This window comes from Phaenicophaeus curvirostris, chromosome 5 (genome assembly GCF_032191515.1).
Source record: "Phaenicophaeus curvirostris isolate KB17595 chromosome 5, BPBGC_Pcur_1.0, whole genome shotgun sequence".
NCBI lineage: Eukaryota > Metazoa > Chordata > Aves > Cuculiformes > Cuculidae > Phaenicophaeus > Phaenicophaeus curvirostris.
Window position 1 is genome coordinate 3,154,685 of NC_091396.1, and position 16,571 is coordinate 3,171,255.

The following is a 16,571-nucleotide window of genomic DNA, read 5'->3' on the forward strand; positions in this document are numbered from 1 at the left end:
GTAGGGTGTTGGACAGAGTTCCCTGGAAGTCCACGGTCATTGAAACTACTTGCACCTTTTCTCTCTTTCCCTTTCAGTTTTAATTAGCTGGTGTTTGGAGATGTTTGTTTGGTTGGTTGATTGGTTGGTAATTTATTTATTTATTCATTTCCCTGCTACACTGACAAAAAAATTAAGGTGATTTTCCCACATTTTGCAGTTCCAAGGGCAGTTGAACCAGAAGGGTGGCTTGTTTACTGGTTTCCATGGTTGTCTCCAGTCACAAGTGGTGGTCCTCAGGGACATGTGTGTTGTCTCCAGTCACAAGTGGTGGTCCTCAGGGACATGTATGTTGTTTGTTGCAGTTACTTTTTTATTTGAAGTATATCAGAGAAATAATTACTTTGGAGTTATTTGGCTTTGGATGTTTTCAGGAATAGTTGAAAATATCAATTATTTCTAAACATAAGACAGAATTTGGGGATGGTAGATGTTGTTAACACATACCAGTTTTAATTTCTTCAAGTTCCAAGTTAACCAATTAGTTTTACTTACTAGCCTATCTAGTGTGTTTGGGTGAAACTATAGATCTAAATACTACTAAATACGCTGGTTATGGAATGACCTTTTTTGTTTTGCACCTCTTTCTCTGGAGCATATCTCTCTGCTCATTTCCTGACACATGGACGGACGTCTTCCATCTGGACAGTTGCAAGTGCCAGACTGGGACACACACTGCAGTCCCCTGCAGTCTGCCCAGGGCAGTGTAGTTTACACACCGTGCATAGCCTGGGAATCTTACTGGTGTGCAGCAAAATTCTCTCACTAAATCTTCATTCCATTTCAATTTCCACCCTCCATCTCGTCTTATAAAACAGTCCCAGAATGGTTTGGGTCAGAAGGGACCTTAAAGACCAGCCAGTTCCAACCCCCCTGCCATGGGCAGGGATACCTTCCAGTGGATCATGTTGCTCAAAGCTCCATCCAACCTGGCCTTGAATGCCAACAGGGATGGAGCATCTGTGACTTCTGGAAACCCATGCCAGTGCCTCACCACCCTCACAAGAAAACTTTCTTTCCTAATATCTGATCTGAATCTCTCCTCTTTCAACTTAAAACCATTCCCCCTCATCCTATCCCTGCAATTCCTGATCAAGAGCCCCTCCCCAATTTTTCTGGAGCCCCTTTCAGTACTGGAAGCTGCTGTAAGGTCTTTCTGAACCTTCTCTTCTCCAGGCTGAACAAGCATGATTCTTTCAGCCTGTCCTCGTATGGGAGGTGCTTCAGCCCTCGCATCACCTTCATGGCCTCCTCTGAACTTGCTGTAAAAGATCCATTTCCTTTCTGTGCTTATCCTTTCTATGTGTGTCTCGATAATTTCATCTGCAGGTTTTGAAGTCAAAAGAATATTTTCTGCTCCATTTTTTATGTAATGTTGCTGAAATAATTGACAGACAGAATGACAATACCATCTTGATTCAGAAGAGGTTGCAGGGTAAATACTACCCAGCAGAGTGTCTATAATTGGGTGAAGTCGGTGCTGAATGAAAACAACATGAGATTTATTTAGTTGAAGAGGCAGGAAGATTTACAGCCTTAAGATTGTATTGTTTGTGTGTGTGTGTAGGAGTATCTCTGGTTTTCTGTTAATTATATATTTCTACTAACTCCACTAGACTAGGGCTTCAATACCCCAGTAAAGATATCATCTTAAAAAGATCATGCAGCTGTTTGGATTTAATAAATAAGGAAACCATGAAAATAAAATGCCTAGTTTTTATTCCTCCACCTAAAGTATTCTCTTAGCAAAAAAAAAATAAATTACTTGATAAATTTCCACTCTCTATATATAATCTTCTGTTTTATAGCATTTCATGCTTGGGGAAACTGCCTCTTGCATCTCTTCGGGACATTTGAAATAGCAAAAATTAACATAAATTCTGTGATGTGTTTTCCATTTTTAAATGTATCTTATGAAATCTGTGATTTCACACAAATCATTTATTTATCCTGAAGAAATTATTTGTTGCTCCTGAAAAAAAAAAAAGGCACGTGTAGACTGTCAGCTGGCTGGTTTATCCTTTGCCTTTCTCTTTCTATTGTTTTTACTTCACTCTGAGAGTGGTGAGGCACTGGCCCAGGTTGCCCAGAGAAGTTGTGGCTGCCCCATCCCTGGAGGTGTTCAGGGCCAGGCTGGATGGGGCTTGGAGCAGCCTGATCTAGTGGAAGGTGTCTCTGCCCATGCCAGGGGAGTTGGAACTGGATGATCTTTAAGGTCCCTTCCAATCCAAACTAACTATGATTCTTTTAATTAGCATCCAGCTACCAGTACTTTTATCATTTCTGGGGCTGCAGGCCCCTGCGTGTATCTTGACCTCAGAGATTTTAGCAGACTAACATTTATGTTTTCTTGTCCTCTTCCTGCATGTCCCACCTATGTGAGTGATCCTACAGAGATGAGAGCCCGTGTAGCCCCAATGCTACAGAGATGTGCTGTTTCTCATGTTGTACAGCCTGATCCCAGCTCACTGTTCTTTGCCTTCAAAAGGAGACTCAGTCCCTCCTGTGTAGCACTTGTCCAGATGTTGGGGTCACACCTTGCAAGAAATCAAGGGGCCGTGAATCCACGGGAAGTTTTGTGTTAGTTCCAATTTATCTTTACCTTTCTTTTGAGGGTTAAGCTTTTTATTTTGGGTCAAAGCATGTCTTATCTTGGCAGCATCATTAACACTCTTGAGAATGCCAGGTGCTAAAGAGCTCTATTTTTACTGTGCAGATCAAGTGTGTCTAGTTTCTTGTGGCCTATTTTTATATATTTCTTCATTCTATGATAAGGAAAAGCTGTGAAGGGAAGAAAGAGATTGAGAATAGCCAGAGAAAACTGCTTTGATATTATTACAGGAAAATAAAGGGGAGGATGTATCGGTGAGATTCTATTTCTGAGAGGGCATGGAATTAAAATTAAAGGCAGGAAATGAGGCATATAAACACAAATAAAATAAAAAGTGGAAGAGTACATTTTGTTAGCTATATTTCATCAGTCAATTGACTATTTCCAGAGAATTCTATGAAAAATACTTTTAGGTTTTTGAATGAAGGATTCTTAAGTACCAGTGACTCAGAAATTTTCTTTTATCTACATGTATTCAAGGGCATTCTTATTTAGCATTCAGTATTAAGCAGTTATTTGCAGAAAGCGAGGAGATGCTGAGGAACCTGAAGACTCTTCCTCCCAGAGAATGAGGCATATATTCTGCTTTGGGTGTGTGCTTAAAGCCAGCGGTCCTCTGTCCTAAAAATAAACAACTGACTGAGCTGTAGAGAGCTTGGAGGGGGGAAAGGAGACGCTTGGTTCCATTGTACAGAAGCACCAGCCAACAAAGGGACTCTGCCACTGAGGGCAGGGGCTGGGATTACCCTCTGCGATAGTTGAAGGGCAGTTGATATACATGGGATGAAACCCAGAAAAACAGCAGATAATCCCTTATGATGACTTGCAGTGTAGCAGGAAGGCAAGATAAAGTTAGTAAAACTAAGGTAACCAAACCATTTCAGTCCTCCCCATAGATCCTTTAGACTTTTGGATGCTCTTCTTGTCCCTAAACGCTCTCTAACTGATTCATACTCAATACTGTGGTTAGTACCAGGAACTGAGTGCCCAAGGTAATGCTTCCTATGCATCTTAGCATTTTGTTTGCTTTTGTCTACAGCACTGTGACTCCAGGTTTATCTACATGTTTTGAAGGCAATCACAGTTGTTTTTCTACATGTGCTGAGAGCCAGCAGCTGGGAAACCACATAAACTGAAAGGCGCAGAGCTAAACTTTGCACTGAACCATGTTTAACATAAAGCCTCCAAGCAAGCAGGTTGTTAGTGTAGATGGTTGCTGTACTAACACATTGATACAGCATCAGTCTGGCTTGAGGAGTGGTTAGAATGAGCTCATTTGTCTGCCCCAGCAATACACAATCAGCTTGTGACCTGCTGTAACATCCAGAGTCTTTTCTTCAGCACTGCTACGAAATACTTATATGCCATATTGGACTGCCTAACTGCTAATTCCACCCAAAATAAGGATTCTTTTTTTTTTTTTTTCAGCTGATTGCATCTTGCCCTTTTCAGATCCCTTTTCCATTTAATCGTGATTACTTTCCTGTTTCTCTCCTTTGTTGTTAACTTTCCTCATTTTTGCTTTTGTCAGTGCCGGCTTTTCTGTTCTGTATCATTACCCTGGTACACTCCCAGTTCTTTTCCTTGGTTGTTCAACCTCTCTTACATTATAACGTACAACCCTTTCCTGTGTCTGAGGAAACTGCTAAGATTCCTGCATGATGGTTGGATGGAGAAGGGTTTACCTTTCACCATCTTTATTGACTAAAGCTTGAGACACTTTTCCTCCAAAGCTGGTAAAAGTTTTTGTCCATATGCTGCACTGCTTCCCCCCCAAATAAGAGATAATCAAGTTGAGTCAAAACCCCTGGGGTAGTTCTTCTTATCCTTCTGTGGAATACAGGTTATTATCTTAGAAAGTACATTTCAAAAGTTATTTACTGTCAGAGATTTTATGCAATTAAGCATCATTTTTTGCCTGTCTAGCAATTCAGACTGCTAGTACTTACTAAGAAGTTTTTGTTTGTATGATGACATTAATTGAATGACATTCTTAGTTTTCTTTCATTTTATTATTTATTAAAAAAACCAAAACAACTATGGAATTATCTAAAAGACAGTTTAGAGTTTCCCTCTTTTTGAAGAATCTACCTCTTCTTAGTTGCAAAGAACTGGAAGTTAAATGAATGGAGTGCCTGTTATTAAATCTGGGGTGTTGCCAGTGGTTCAGAGAAAAGGGTCCCTGAGCGGGGCGATGCTCTGGTTGCTATGGTGACAGTGCTTTGTTTTGAACAGCATCCTGGGCTGGCAATGACTATCACGCCTGCTGTAGGTACCCAGGAATTACTGTGCCCTGAGTACTTTCCTATTTGCAAGACAATTAGTGTTTTTGTTTTCCACCCATGGCTACATCTAAGTAATCATTTGCAGTTTATTCTATACCAAGTGATGAGGGATGTAGTTCAATTGATTGGGGAAGTTTTTCTGGTGTCTAAACTCTGTTATGCAAGTGACAAATTGCGTTCTGCATTAAGGAAGTGTAAATCTAGATAAAATCCACATAAATTATTACGGATTTAGGCTAGTGTCTTATCTTAGGGTGTGTTCATGTTTCCTTTTGGAGGAGATAGAAGGCAACATCTTACTAAGTCTGTTTCTGGCAGCTGGTGGACTGTCCCCTATGGAATCTGAAAAATAACTATGCATGTTTCAAACAAATCTGCTTATCTTCTGATTTACATCTTCTGTCTAAGTGAAGAAAACAGAACAAGTTGGGAGTAAAGAGTTGTTTAAAACCAAGTTTTCCCCCTTTAGTATTTGGTAACTGCATGTTCTCGACATATGAAGATAGAACTGTAGTGTACTTCTGATACCCAAATGTTTTCACTGATCCAGCACCATATGCAAATTAAAATCTAAAATTATTTGATTAATACTGGGTTCATGTACAATAGCAGGTACTGAAACACTATGTTACAATGACATAAGCTTTGAATCTCTTATAGATTACACTAGCATATGGCTTAGGCACTTTGTTACCATCCCTAACACAACAGGCTCTAATTTTAGAATGTCCTTTACTTGTTACAACTAAATTGTTTTTGTCATATATTTCTTTTATTTTTTTGAGACAAGTCAAGGGTTTTTTTGTTTGTGGTGTTTTAATAGTCATGCTCAAGTCCATTACGCTTTGTGGAAACTAGAAAGAAATAGGAAAACAATGAGTCATTAAAATACATGTTGTAGAGGATTAAAATCTCTTTTCTGGTTGAATTGCTTCCAGGCAATAAGGAAAAGTCAGCCAAGTATCATATCATGTTAAACAAGTCTCAGAATCTTGGCAAGTTTTTTCAGTTTTGTTTTTTTTTTTTTTGATAAATACTCCTAAAATTTGTCTTTGGAAATGCCAAAGTCATCTCTGCTACATGAGAGGTGCCTGTAAGGGTTTGGCTAAGCAGGGCATGATGATATTGGGTGGTACTGAGGTAGTACTGAGTCATTTGACCGTCAGTGAACATCAGCGGTAAAACAAAATATGTTTCTTAATTCGTATGTGAGTCCTTGTCGCCCAAGATCAGTGTTCTACTAAGTTCTTACAGTGAGCAGAGCTATTTAAAGAGGCAAAATGTTAAAATCCAGAATTCATTTCATTGGATGTCACACTAGTATACAGCTAGACTAATTAGAGGTCATTATCAAATAAATAGTACTCTCTGGCTTAACTTCCTTATACAGCTCTGTAGCTATAAATTACAAGAAATGCAGTTTAGTCATGACACTTCTTCTATGTACTCTGACCATTTTCGTTTCATGATAAAGCCATAACATTTGTATTAATCTCATAAAACCTGCAGGGTGTCCTTTTTGAGGGGGTTTCATATTTCTGTATTAAATAACATTTTATAGGTTGCTTACTTCTGAGGTGGCAAGATGTGAATAGACGTGTTTAAAACAGTAGAATCCAGGTCAGTAGTTAAACTTCTTTTATCTCTAGATAAAGAATATTTTTCTGCAAAAAAAAAAGCTGAATGTCTTTTAATTACATAAAACTGAACACATACACACAGAGAGACAAGTTTTACATATGTATAAAACGAAGCCATTAAGACCTACTTTTATTTTCTTTTCCTGCAGACATATAGAAAAAATAAGCTCAATATCAAAATCAGATCTCTATTTTCCAGTACCTGAAGGGGGCTGCAAGCAAGCTGGGGAGGGACAGTTTACAAACGCTTGTAGGGGCAGGACTAGAGGCAATGGGTATAAACTGGAGAGGGGCAGATTTAGATGAGACATAAGAATTTCTTTACTGTGAGGGTGGGGAGGCCCTGGCACAGGTTGCCCAGGGAAGTTGTGGCTGCCCCATCGCTGGAGGTGTTCAAGGCCAGGTTGGATGGGGCCGTGGGCAGCCTGATCCAGTGGGAGGTGTCCCTGCCCATGGCAGGGGGGCTGGAACTGGATGATCTTTAAGGTCCCTTCCAGCCCAAACTATTCTAATATTCTATGATTCTGTAATTGAATAATAATCAAGATTTATCTTTTAATACATATGAATTTGGGATAAGGTCAGTATAGTTTATATGTGATGAGAGATGCCAGTTCTGAAGTATTTAGCAAAACATTTGGGTGCATATTTCTCCTCCTTTTTCTAGGATGCTACTTGTTTGTATCTAGGAACACAGCAGATCTCAATTATTCAACATAAATGAACTGTGGATTTAATTAAGGATCTTGACTATGTGTGTACTATGTACTGGTGATATAAAATAACCTATTGCAAAGGATTTTTAAAAATTTTAGTTGTTCTTAAATTTAGGGGTTATTTTTGGCAAAGAATGTCTGTGGAAAATGTAATATAACTTTGTAATGAAAGGATCGTGTTTGAAGTCCCTGGTTTCCTGAGAATTAGAGGTTACTCTTCTTTGAGGATGTGTTTGTGTTTGGTCTTCCTAGGGAATATCATAGATCTTCATTGGAAATCATCAAGAAGGCAGTGTGAAAGTAGAGTTTTGATCCGGATTATGTGAACTCTAAAAATATGTTGGTAATTTTGATAAAGTAGGAGCCTAGGTAATTGTAGGTAATGGTGTATAACTTCTTAATGGCTAACTGAGCTCTTAGTTTATTACTGTGGTTTAAAAATTCATTTATTGTTTCTGATCTTAATGTTTACTGTTGTAAACTCCTAAAGATAATAAAATAATTGTTATAAGTCATGGTCTAAGGTGATTCCCATTGAATCTTGCTACTGAAAATGAAGATGGTGACAGCAATAGCTTCTTCCTGCATTGGAAAAGTGGTTTATATGACTTTAGATTTATTTTTATAAATAAATTGACTGCTTGCATGTCTCAAGTTTCATAGTCAGACAGAGAATAGGTATCGTTGTAGTCAGTGCTGCAGTAAACACAAGCTTATAATAATTAAAATAAAGTCAGACTTTCTCAGGTGTGTGCAGAAGAACACATCTTTATTGACAGGGAGTGAGAATCTACTTGCATACAAATAAAGCAAGTTCCTTTTCAGTGCACAGACAGTGCTTCAGTGCTTTTGCCTTCATTATAGAAAGAGGCCAATTTTCAGGCTAAGCTGCACCAAATACCTGCAGCCAGTGGGACTGGGGCTGTGATGATTTCACAGAATCAGAGAATGGCTTGAGTTGGAAGGGACCTTAAAGCCCATTCAGCTCCAACTCTCCTGCCACGGGCAGGGACACCTCCCTCTAGATCAGGTTGCTCAAAGCCCCATCCAGCCTGGCCTTGAGCACCTCCAGGGTTGAGGCAGCCACCACTTCTCTGGGCAACCTGTGCCAGTTCCTCCCCACACTCACAAAAAACCCATTTCTTCCTAATATCTAATCTAAATCTCCCCTCTTTCAGCTGAAAACTGTTCCCCCTTGTCCTATCCCTGCACTCCCTGATTAAGAGCCCCTCTCCAGGTTTCCTGGAGCGCTTTTAAATACTGGAAGCTGCTCTAAGGTCTCCCCAGAGCCTTCTCTTCTCCAGACTGAACAATCCCAACTGTCTCAATCTGGCCTCAGATGGGAGGTGCTCCAGTCCCCTGATCATCTTTGCCGCATGGCTCCTGCAAGAGTTTCAAGGCTTGCAGTGTGGAGGAGTTTCAATTCAGAGTAGCTTGTGAATGATCCTCATTCTTAACTGCTTCCCCTTGATTTGCATTTGATTCTGAGCTGCTTAACCACTAGTAGATTATTTCGATTTTCCTGGTGAATAATGCATGAGGGTATATAAGTAGATGTTCCTTGGCTGAGTGGGCTGCAGATGAAAAGTGTCAGCTCCTTTGCAGCATTAACGTGCATTTTTTTTCTCGGGTTAAAGCTGTAGAGAACCTAGGTATGCTTTTTTTGGATAACTCCTACAAATGCCATAATATTGGCAATATTTGCTTTTTCTCTTCTTTTCCGTTTGAATACCTGTTATTACAACAAAGAAGTCAGTTGCCAATTTTCCATATGAGCTTATTTTCCTTGGGACTCCCCTTCAAGATTTCAACATTACATTGTTGTACCTGCTGCTTAAGCTTCCAAAAGAATGTCAGGAAAGGGATTTTTTTGTTGTTTTTCTGCCACTAAGGTTAATTTGTTTTATTGACTTAGAATGCTGATTCCTTTTTTGCATCTCCTTTCACCTTAATATGTGCCCAAGGAATAATTGGAATATCCTTTCTGGCACAGGCAACCATGAGACACAGATACATGCAATTCTTGTGTATAATATGTGCAATGTTTTCTACAGGTAGATCTAAATACATTGAATGCTGTAATAATTAAAGCAACACTTAAACCCACTCGTGATCCACTGAGTAGGAAAACCTCTTCAATTTTTCCCTTCTTAATTTACTAAGGAACATTTGAGGATCTTAAAGTAGATTCGTTTCAGTCCCTTCTCCTTTTTCAGCATATTAGAACATATCCTTTTGTATTCCAAAATGCTAGAAAACTAAAGCAAGACTACTATTCCTGTTTCCTTCTTGTTAGTCTTATAAGTACGGGGCACCTATTCAAGATCATAATTTGATCTGTAAAATATAACTACTCTGAAACTGATGTCATGGGCCATTCTAAACAAAATATTGAATTGGTCAACTGTGAAATGTGAAAAATTCCAAGAACGTATCTGATGTAGCAAATACTTTGGAAATTGGTGCTTGATATGAGAGTCCCGTGGAAGCGTGGTTAGAAAAAAACTTCCTAAAATATGGAATGAAGCTACTGAACAAAATAGTCATAAAATCAGTTCCTCCAAACTCCCCAAATGTAACAATATCCCTTGAGTTTACAGGCATCCAGATGTGAGTTGTAGATAAGTATACTGTAAAATAATGCTTTTAAACTAAACTTAGTCTGATGTTTCATAAGATAAAAGATTGAAAGGGTGTGAAGTTGTAGAGGTTGTATAGTAAACAAGGCACAGCGTTGTGCAAATGTTTCAGAAGTAAATATAGGTTAATAGCTATGATAACAGAATTCCATATCCAAAACCAGTACTATGAGTATTTTCTGAACTTTTTATAGTATTTCATGTAGAGATGCTGAAAATTGCAGAGAAAATATTTGGCAGAAATGCACATTCTTAGAAGGGCTGTGTTTTACTGGTGTCAGGTTATACAATATGAATTCTTAAAATATAACTAAAGAGTAATAGAGAGGAAAAAAAAGAGAAAACACATTTTGAGAAGATGTGATTTAAATTTAAAATAATTATAAGACATGCTCTGAAAGCCATTTTCCAGTAAGATAAGTGATCTGTTTGTGAGAGCGATTCTGTGATTCCAGTGCTACTGGGGCAGGGAGGGAGATGTTGTTGTCTTGTCCACCATAAGTGGTCCCTGACTTTCACACATGTAACTCAAACTACTGCAGTCGAAGCAGTCTTTCTCATTGTTCAAGGTGAATTGCTGATGTATTCCAGTCTTCCAAACCCTGTGTCACCTTCCTCTGCGATTCTTAATCTTGTTTAACGTTCCTCATTACCTTTGTCATTACCTCATTTTCATTTTGTGTGCAACGTGTCAGGGAGAGCAGAGTAGGAGAAACAGAGAAACTAGAGTTTGCTCCCTCATCTCCTCCACATGTTTATTTTGTTCGCTTTTCCATTCTCACATCATGCCATAAGAAGAGCTTTGCTTACATAAACTTCTGCTTTCAAATTTTCCCCTTGATATCAAATTCTGACACTTAACTTCTCTTTGATGTTGCCTTCATTCCTTGCCCTTCTTAAAGGATCCTGCTACCCATATCCAAGTAGAAGTCCCCGGAATCTGTTGCTCGCAGGTAAGGGTTAAACCATGGTAACTTTTCTGTTCAGGGTGGGCAGCAGGATGGGTGGTAGAGGTCACCTACCAGAAGGGCTAGAGCTGGGCTAAATCTTTTACGAGTCTGACGTACCCTAGTGGCAACAAATGGGCCGGTGCCAGCATCACCAAGGAGTTCTGTAGAGCTTAATTTCTTCTGCTTTTGTTCGCAGGAGAGAGTGTGCCATACAGAACAATGACAATGATTCACAGCAAGGCAGACAAAGCACAGCCTTTGAGTGGAGGTGCTATTGATAGTCATTTTTACATTAATTGCATTTCTGTGCCACAGAAATGTACTTGATTAACAAAGCGTAGCTCATTCTGGAACTGATGTACAAGGCTTTACTTAATTGTGGGCAGCCTTCAGTATGAAGAAAACCTGTTTATCAAGTTTAAACAATTCTAAGATGGAAAAACACTTAGAATAAAGTATTTATTTGAAGAGTGGTGTTACTGTGAGAGTTATTGAGTATTTACATTGTCAAGGAAATATAATGCAGTTCTGCACCTCATCTCACAGTCTTCTTGCAGATGACATTTCAGCAAGGATTCTGTCCACAGGTTGGACCACTCCACATGGTCCTACCTACCTTTTTCCTGGCAAAGCCAGCAGATGGGCAGCTTTTGCTTAGGAAACTTCTGCATAACAAAAAAGAAATGTTTCACGGTATGAGCCAAATGAGCAGTTTTAAAATGTAAGATGTCAGAAGAATAGATTGAAAGAGAGATTGATATACATTGAGGTTATTTTTTTTCAATCGTGTAACTACAGATGAAGATGTGCATTGCAATAAAGAAGTAGTCCCCCATGGGTAGTTCTCACTGTACCTGTCTGCCACCTACTATAAAGTGTTATCCACTTAATTTTGATGCACTGTGGGTTTTGTGAGAACTTTAAACCACACCAAGTTTAATATTTTTTCATGTGTAATAAACAGGGTATTGATTGTGTATAAATATTTCTATGAATACAAGTAGAGATTTTTTACAGATTCTTTTAAGACCTCGTTTGTTGCTTAATATATCCTGATATGTTACTTTCTGTTAGCATATTGTTATTTTAAGCTGGTTTACAATTCAGTTGTTAATAGGAAGACTCCAAATTTAGTCAAACAATGTAGGCTGGAGTTTATTAATCGTTAAAATAGCTGCTTAATTTTTATTCAAAGCCAACAAAATTTGGGGATACAGGGCCTTTGAACATCCAGTGTTTGGAATTTAATTGAAACAGTGGCCTCGACAATGCCCTGAGGTTTTCAAGGTGTCTACATCAGCCATGCAGAACTCCAGGGACTCTGAAGAGGAGGAGGATGGTTTGTAGAATATACAAGCTTGAGTTTACCGTATTTATTCATGTAAAATGTTTATCAAGAACAGTTTAAATAAGGAAAGCTTATGTAAAGTGGTCTTGGTGTATGCCTACAGCAAGCCCACTCGTCTGAAGACGTGCACGTACATCTGGGTATATGCATGTCCTTTTTGTGGTCCGGTGAGTGACAGAAGCCATTTTAGAGTAGTTAAGTTCTCAAAACTTGAAATAAAATGCTTCAAATACTTTAACAAAAGAAAAAAATGTAGATTTTTCAGTGTCCTTAGCATTATCAGAAGGATAAAGGAAATATTAAACACACTTAATTGTTCTTTTAAGTGTATTTGCTTGTACTCTTCTGTCACTTTAACTGTGATTTATTTCTTTGTGGATCAGAGTTTCAAAAATGAGTGTGACTAATAGTTTGCTGCTGGATCAAAGGGAGTATTTTCACAACTTAAATACATGTTGGGGCAACAAAAGCTACATTCAAAGTTTGCTAAAAAACAAATAAACTTTTATTAAAATCAGTAGGGGTGAATTAACTAATACTTTTTCCATCAGGAATGTAAGACATAATTCAGATCACTTGTTTTCTTAACTGCTTGCACAGAACATTTTGGAAGAATAAATCATATGGGTTAGTCTTTGTATTCTAGTAGAATCTGCCCCTCTGTTGTGGAGAAAGTTTGAAGATAAGTCAGTTAACTGAATGTCTCTCACTAGAAGGTTAGAATAAATTTCATTACTACAAGTTGTCTCTGTTATGTCTCAAAGGAAAAAAAAAATCACTCAATGTGTAGTTACACATTGCTATAAGAAATTGTCAGGATGTAAAATCTGTTCAGTTGGCAGTTACAGACTGACAGTGCTTGGTTACTGCAGTACTGATGGGGTTGACAGCTTTTAAGTTTGTGTATGCAGCACTGACCCATTTGGAGCTATTTAGAGATTTCCAGTAATGTTTTTTTGTTGTTGGAGGAGAGTTAAGTATCAATGAAGTAAAAAATTTGATGGAACTGTTTGGCAAACCCCTAAAATACTGCGTAGTGGATGCTCCACTCTGTGCAAAGTAGGAAGTGCCTGGAGACTTGGCAGTGAACCTCCAATCTCCTGCATCATTTGCTCACAGTTTCCCTTTGTACTATCTTCTCCAGGCAGGTATCTTTTCAAATGCATTTTCTGTTAGTTTAGCCACAGTGCTGGTGTGCTGTGCTGTAATATGAGTGTTTTAAACCTTTCCCCTGAGCCCTAGCTAAAATACAAGAAATTTTCAATGCAGTTTCATTACATTTTGGGTTTTTTTTTCTCAGTTTAAAGTTACAACATAGTGGCTTTGGAGATTTTTTTAAAGATTTTATTCAAAACATGGTATAACTAGGATTACAGGTTGTCAGAATCAAATTGTGCTGAGTTTTCTACCATGGTTACAGCCTTTGTAATGAAATGTATAGGTGCACAGGGTTCTGCTTTTAGTAGACGTTGGAAATTATCTTGAGGGCTACTTAGTTCTGCTTAGTTTTATGACATTTTCTGTTCTTGTCAGAATCTGCCATGACAATTGCTTAACAAGGAATTAAAATCTCATAGCTTCCTAATTCTGCTCCATCTTTACCCGATGAAATGTTCATAAACACACAGTATGGGGCATCATCTTGTGTCTATAGAAAAAGGCACTGAGCGCTGATCTGATTCTCAAAACTATGAAAGTGCAACTAAAGAGGAATTTATACTAAGTATTGAAACCCAAAATGCCTGGAGGGTTTGCAAAACCAATAAGCAAAACTACTAGTCCTGCTTCCATTGACTGATACCTCTTTAGCAGCTTTGAGCGGATCCAGACTCTACTTAACTGATTTTTTAGCAGTTCCCTAAGCCCAGCAAACTCCCACGTCAGTCCTCCCTGCTTCAGGAGGCACAGTGAGAGCAAAAGCATGACTTAACTGTCCCTGTCACCCCGGTGTCCCTGACTGATGGAACGAGAAGCCCCATTGGGGAGCTCTGGTTTAATTAGCGCAGCTTTAAGTCAGCCCCAAGATGAAGGAGCACAAAACTTGCCTCAAGTCGATATCGTACAGTTCTTTTCAGTGCTCATATGACAAAAATCTTAATAAATTAAAGAAGAAAGATAAGCCTTTCAGAAGCTAATGAAGGCATAGTTTCATAACTAAGCATTTGAGCAACCTGGGCCAATGGGGTTAGATAATCACAAACCTTATTCAGTCATTGAAAGCAAGTGACAATTTTCCAGTAATGGCTTCAAAGCTGTTAGCTGCCTTCTGTGTTTTCAGAGGCTTCTCTCTGCGTATAAGGAAGGTTGCACCAGGACACATCTTTTGATATCATATGACATTATGCACTGCATCCATCACATTGCATCACCATTGAAATAAACATTGCTCAGATCATGTCTTTTCCTGACATTAAAGCTTAATGACAAAAAAAATGAACTTGTACAATGAGAATAAACATATTCCTATGAGTCTTCTTTCTGTAGATGATTTCAAAAGGCAGGGTAAATGGAGGTGGGAACATTTCATATTTGCTAAAATTGCCAATCATAGAATCATCTTGGTTGGAAAAGCCTCTAAGATCACCCAGTCCATCTGTCAGCCCAACAATGACATGCCTACTAAACTATGCCCTGAAGCACCATATCTACATGATTTTTGAACACCTTCAGGGATGGTGACTCCACCACTTCCCTGGGAACCCTCTGCCAGCGCTGCACCACTCTTGTAGTAAAGAAATATTTCCTAATATCGAATCTGAACCTCTCCTGGTGCAACTTGAGGCTGTTTCCTCTCATCCTATCACTATCAATCCTAATGAGTAGTTACGAGAATTAAAAGCTTCAGCCTTTGCAACTTCCTCAATGTTTTATTCTTCAAAATTTAGCTGGTGAAATTGGATTTGCTAAAGATCTGGTGTAGTACGACAGTTAGTTGAACCTTATTTTTCCAGCTTGCTACGTTCCTGCAGCATTTTGTGTGGGTGTTTGCATCCCATGTAGCCTCCCATATCTCGAGCATTTCCAGTTTCCCCTGGGAAGGTTTTTCACATTCCAGTGCCCCTCATTGTCAACATTTAAATAGCTGATATTTTGATGTCATGAAAAGACATGCTGGGATTGCCACATTTAAAAAATATAAATTGGAATTTTTCTTTTGTGATAGTCCTTTTATGCTTGAGTGGGGACAATGTTCAGGTCGGCACCAAACTCTCATGTGGTTACAATAAGTCATAGTGTAGTATGAAATCTGCTTCTACGGTGCCATTATTTTGGTGGCTGCTGTGTACTTCTCTCTTCACATTTGCTTCTGTGTAATGTCTGTAGAGAATTTCAGTAGTGGCTTGCGCAGTAAAATAGCATCAGTAAATTATTTAAAATAGAGATAGTCACTTTAGTGTGATTTAATAATTAAAAAAAACCTTTTAAGAGAAAGCAGCCTCCACAGAGACCTTTGGGGAAGCGCTGAGAACCCTCATTTGAGAACTGATGGCTCTGGCCAACACCCCTGAACTTTCTGGATTACCATGATATTGTCAGCTGTTAATAATTACAGGAAGATCCTCTCAAGCTGCTTGTGGTCTCTGGTGTCTCATTTACTTTCTTCTCACTTAGCAAACTCAGACTTGAATTATCATTGCACATAGGGATCACTAAAACATTACTTCTCCCTTCTTTCCATTGCTTTCTTTTGGAGAATTGTTTAATAATGTAAAGAACCTAATAACTTGCATCTGATACTTTAAATATGCTATATTTTATGAACAAAATCCAGGCTGTTTCTATATAATGTGAAATGCTTGCTGTGTACATGCACTCATATATGCGGTTAGAAAAGCCTGTGGCTAGCATTTTATTTCCCATATATATAGCTATAACTCTCTGCGAAGCCCAGTGTAAATTGTGATGTTGGCTTTAGATTGCAAACAGCTTCATTTAGGGAACCATGCAGAGAAAGGTATTGCCTAAGGATGTAAAGATATTTTATTTCCCTGAGAAAACAAAGTGGTTGCTATGGGACAGAAAATTATCTAATGGTGGCTTTTTGCAGATACAAGCTACTGGACAGAATTAGAACGTTCAAACCACAGGAGGTGAAAATGCTGATTTTTCCAGAATTTATTTTTGAAATATTTTTCTTAGTGTCGATCTAGGTATTTTCAAGAAAAATAAAGAAGCAGGTATTTTTCCAGTCCTCCTAGAATACTGTGCAAATGAAACATATTTGTTTAATCAAGTGAGCTTTTAAATGCCTGTGAAGAAAAGTACAGTCCTTTTGAATGCCAAATGGTAATTTTTTAAGGTATCACCTAGTGTAAAGAATGATTTTTCCATATAGGAACATA

General features: G+C 38.5%; 1 protein-coding gene across 7 annotated transcripts in view; it reads left to right on the forward strand.

The window, feature by feature from the left end:
- The window catches only part of SHANK2 (SH3 and multiple ankyrin repeat domains 2), a 515,992-nt gene that overhangs the window by 91,179 nt on the left and 408,242 nt on the right, over positions 1–16,571 (forward strand). For 4 of the 7 annotated variants that reach the window (XR_011337489.1, XM_069857381.1, XM_069857383.1 and 1 more), the window contains exon 12: positions 10,833–10,883. The exons of the other annotated variants lie outside the window; for them this stretch is intronic. Coding sequence is in view for 3 of the 4 variants with exons in the window: in XM_069857381.1 (XP_069713482.1) it covers positions 10,833–10,883 (51 nt within the window). In the remaining variant the exon portion in view is untranslated. The remainder of the gene's footprint in view (positions 1–10,832; positions 10,884–16,571) is intronic. 7 annotated transcript variants of the gene reach the window in all.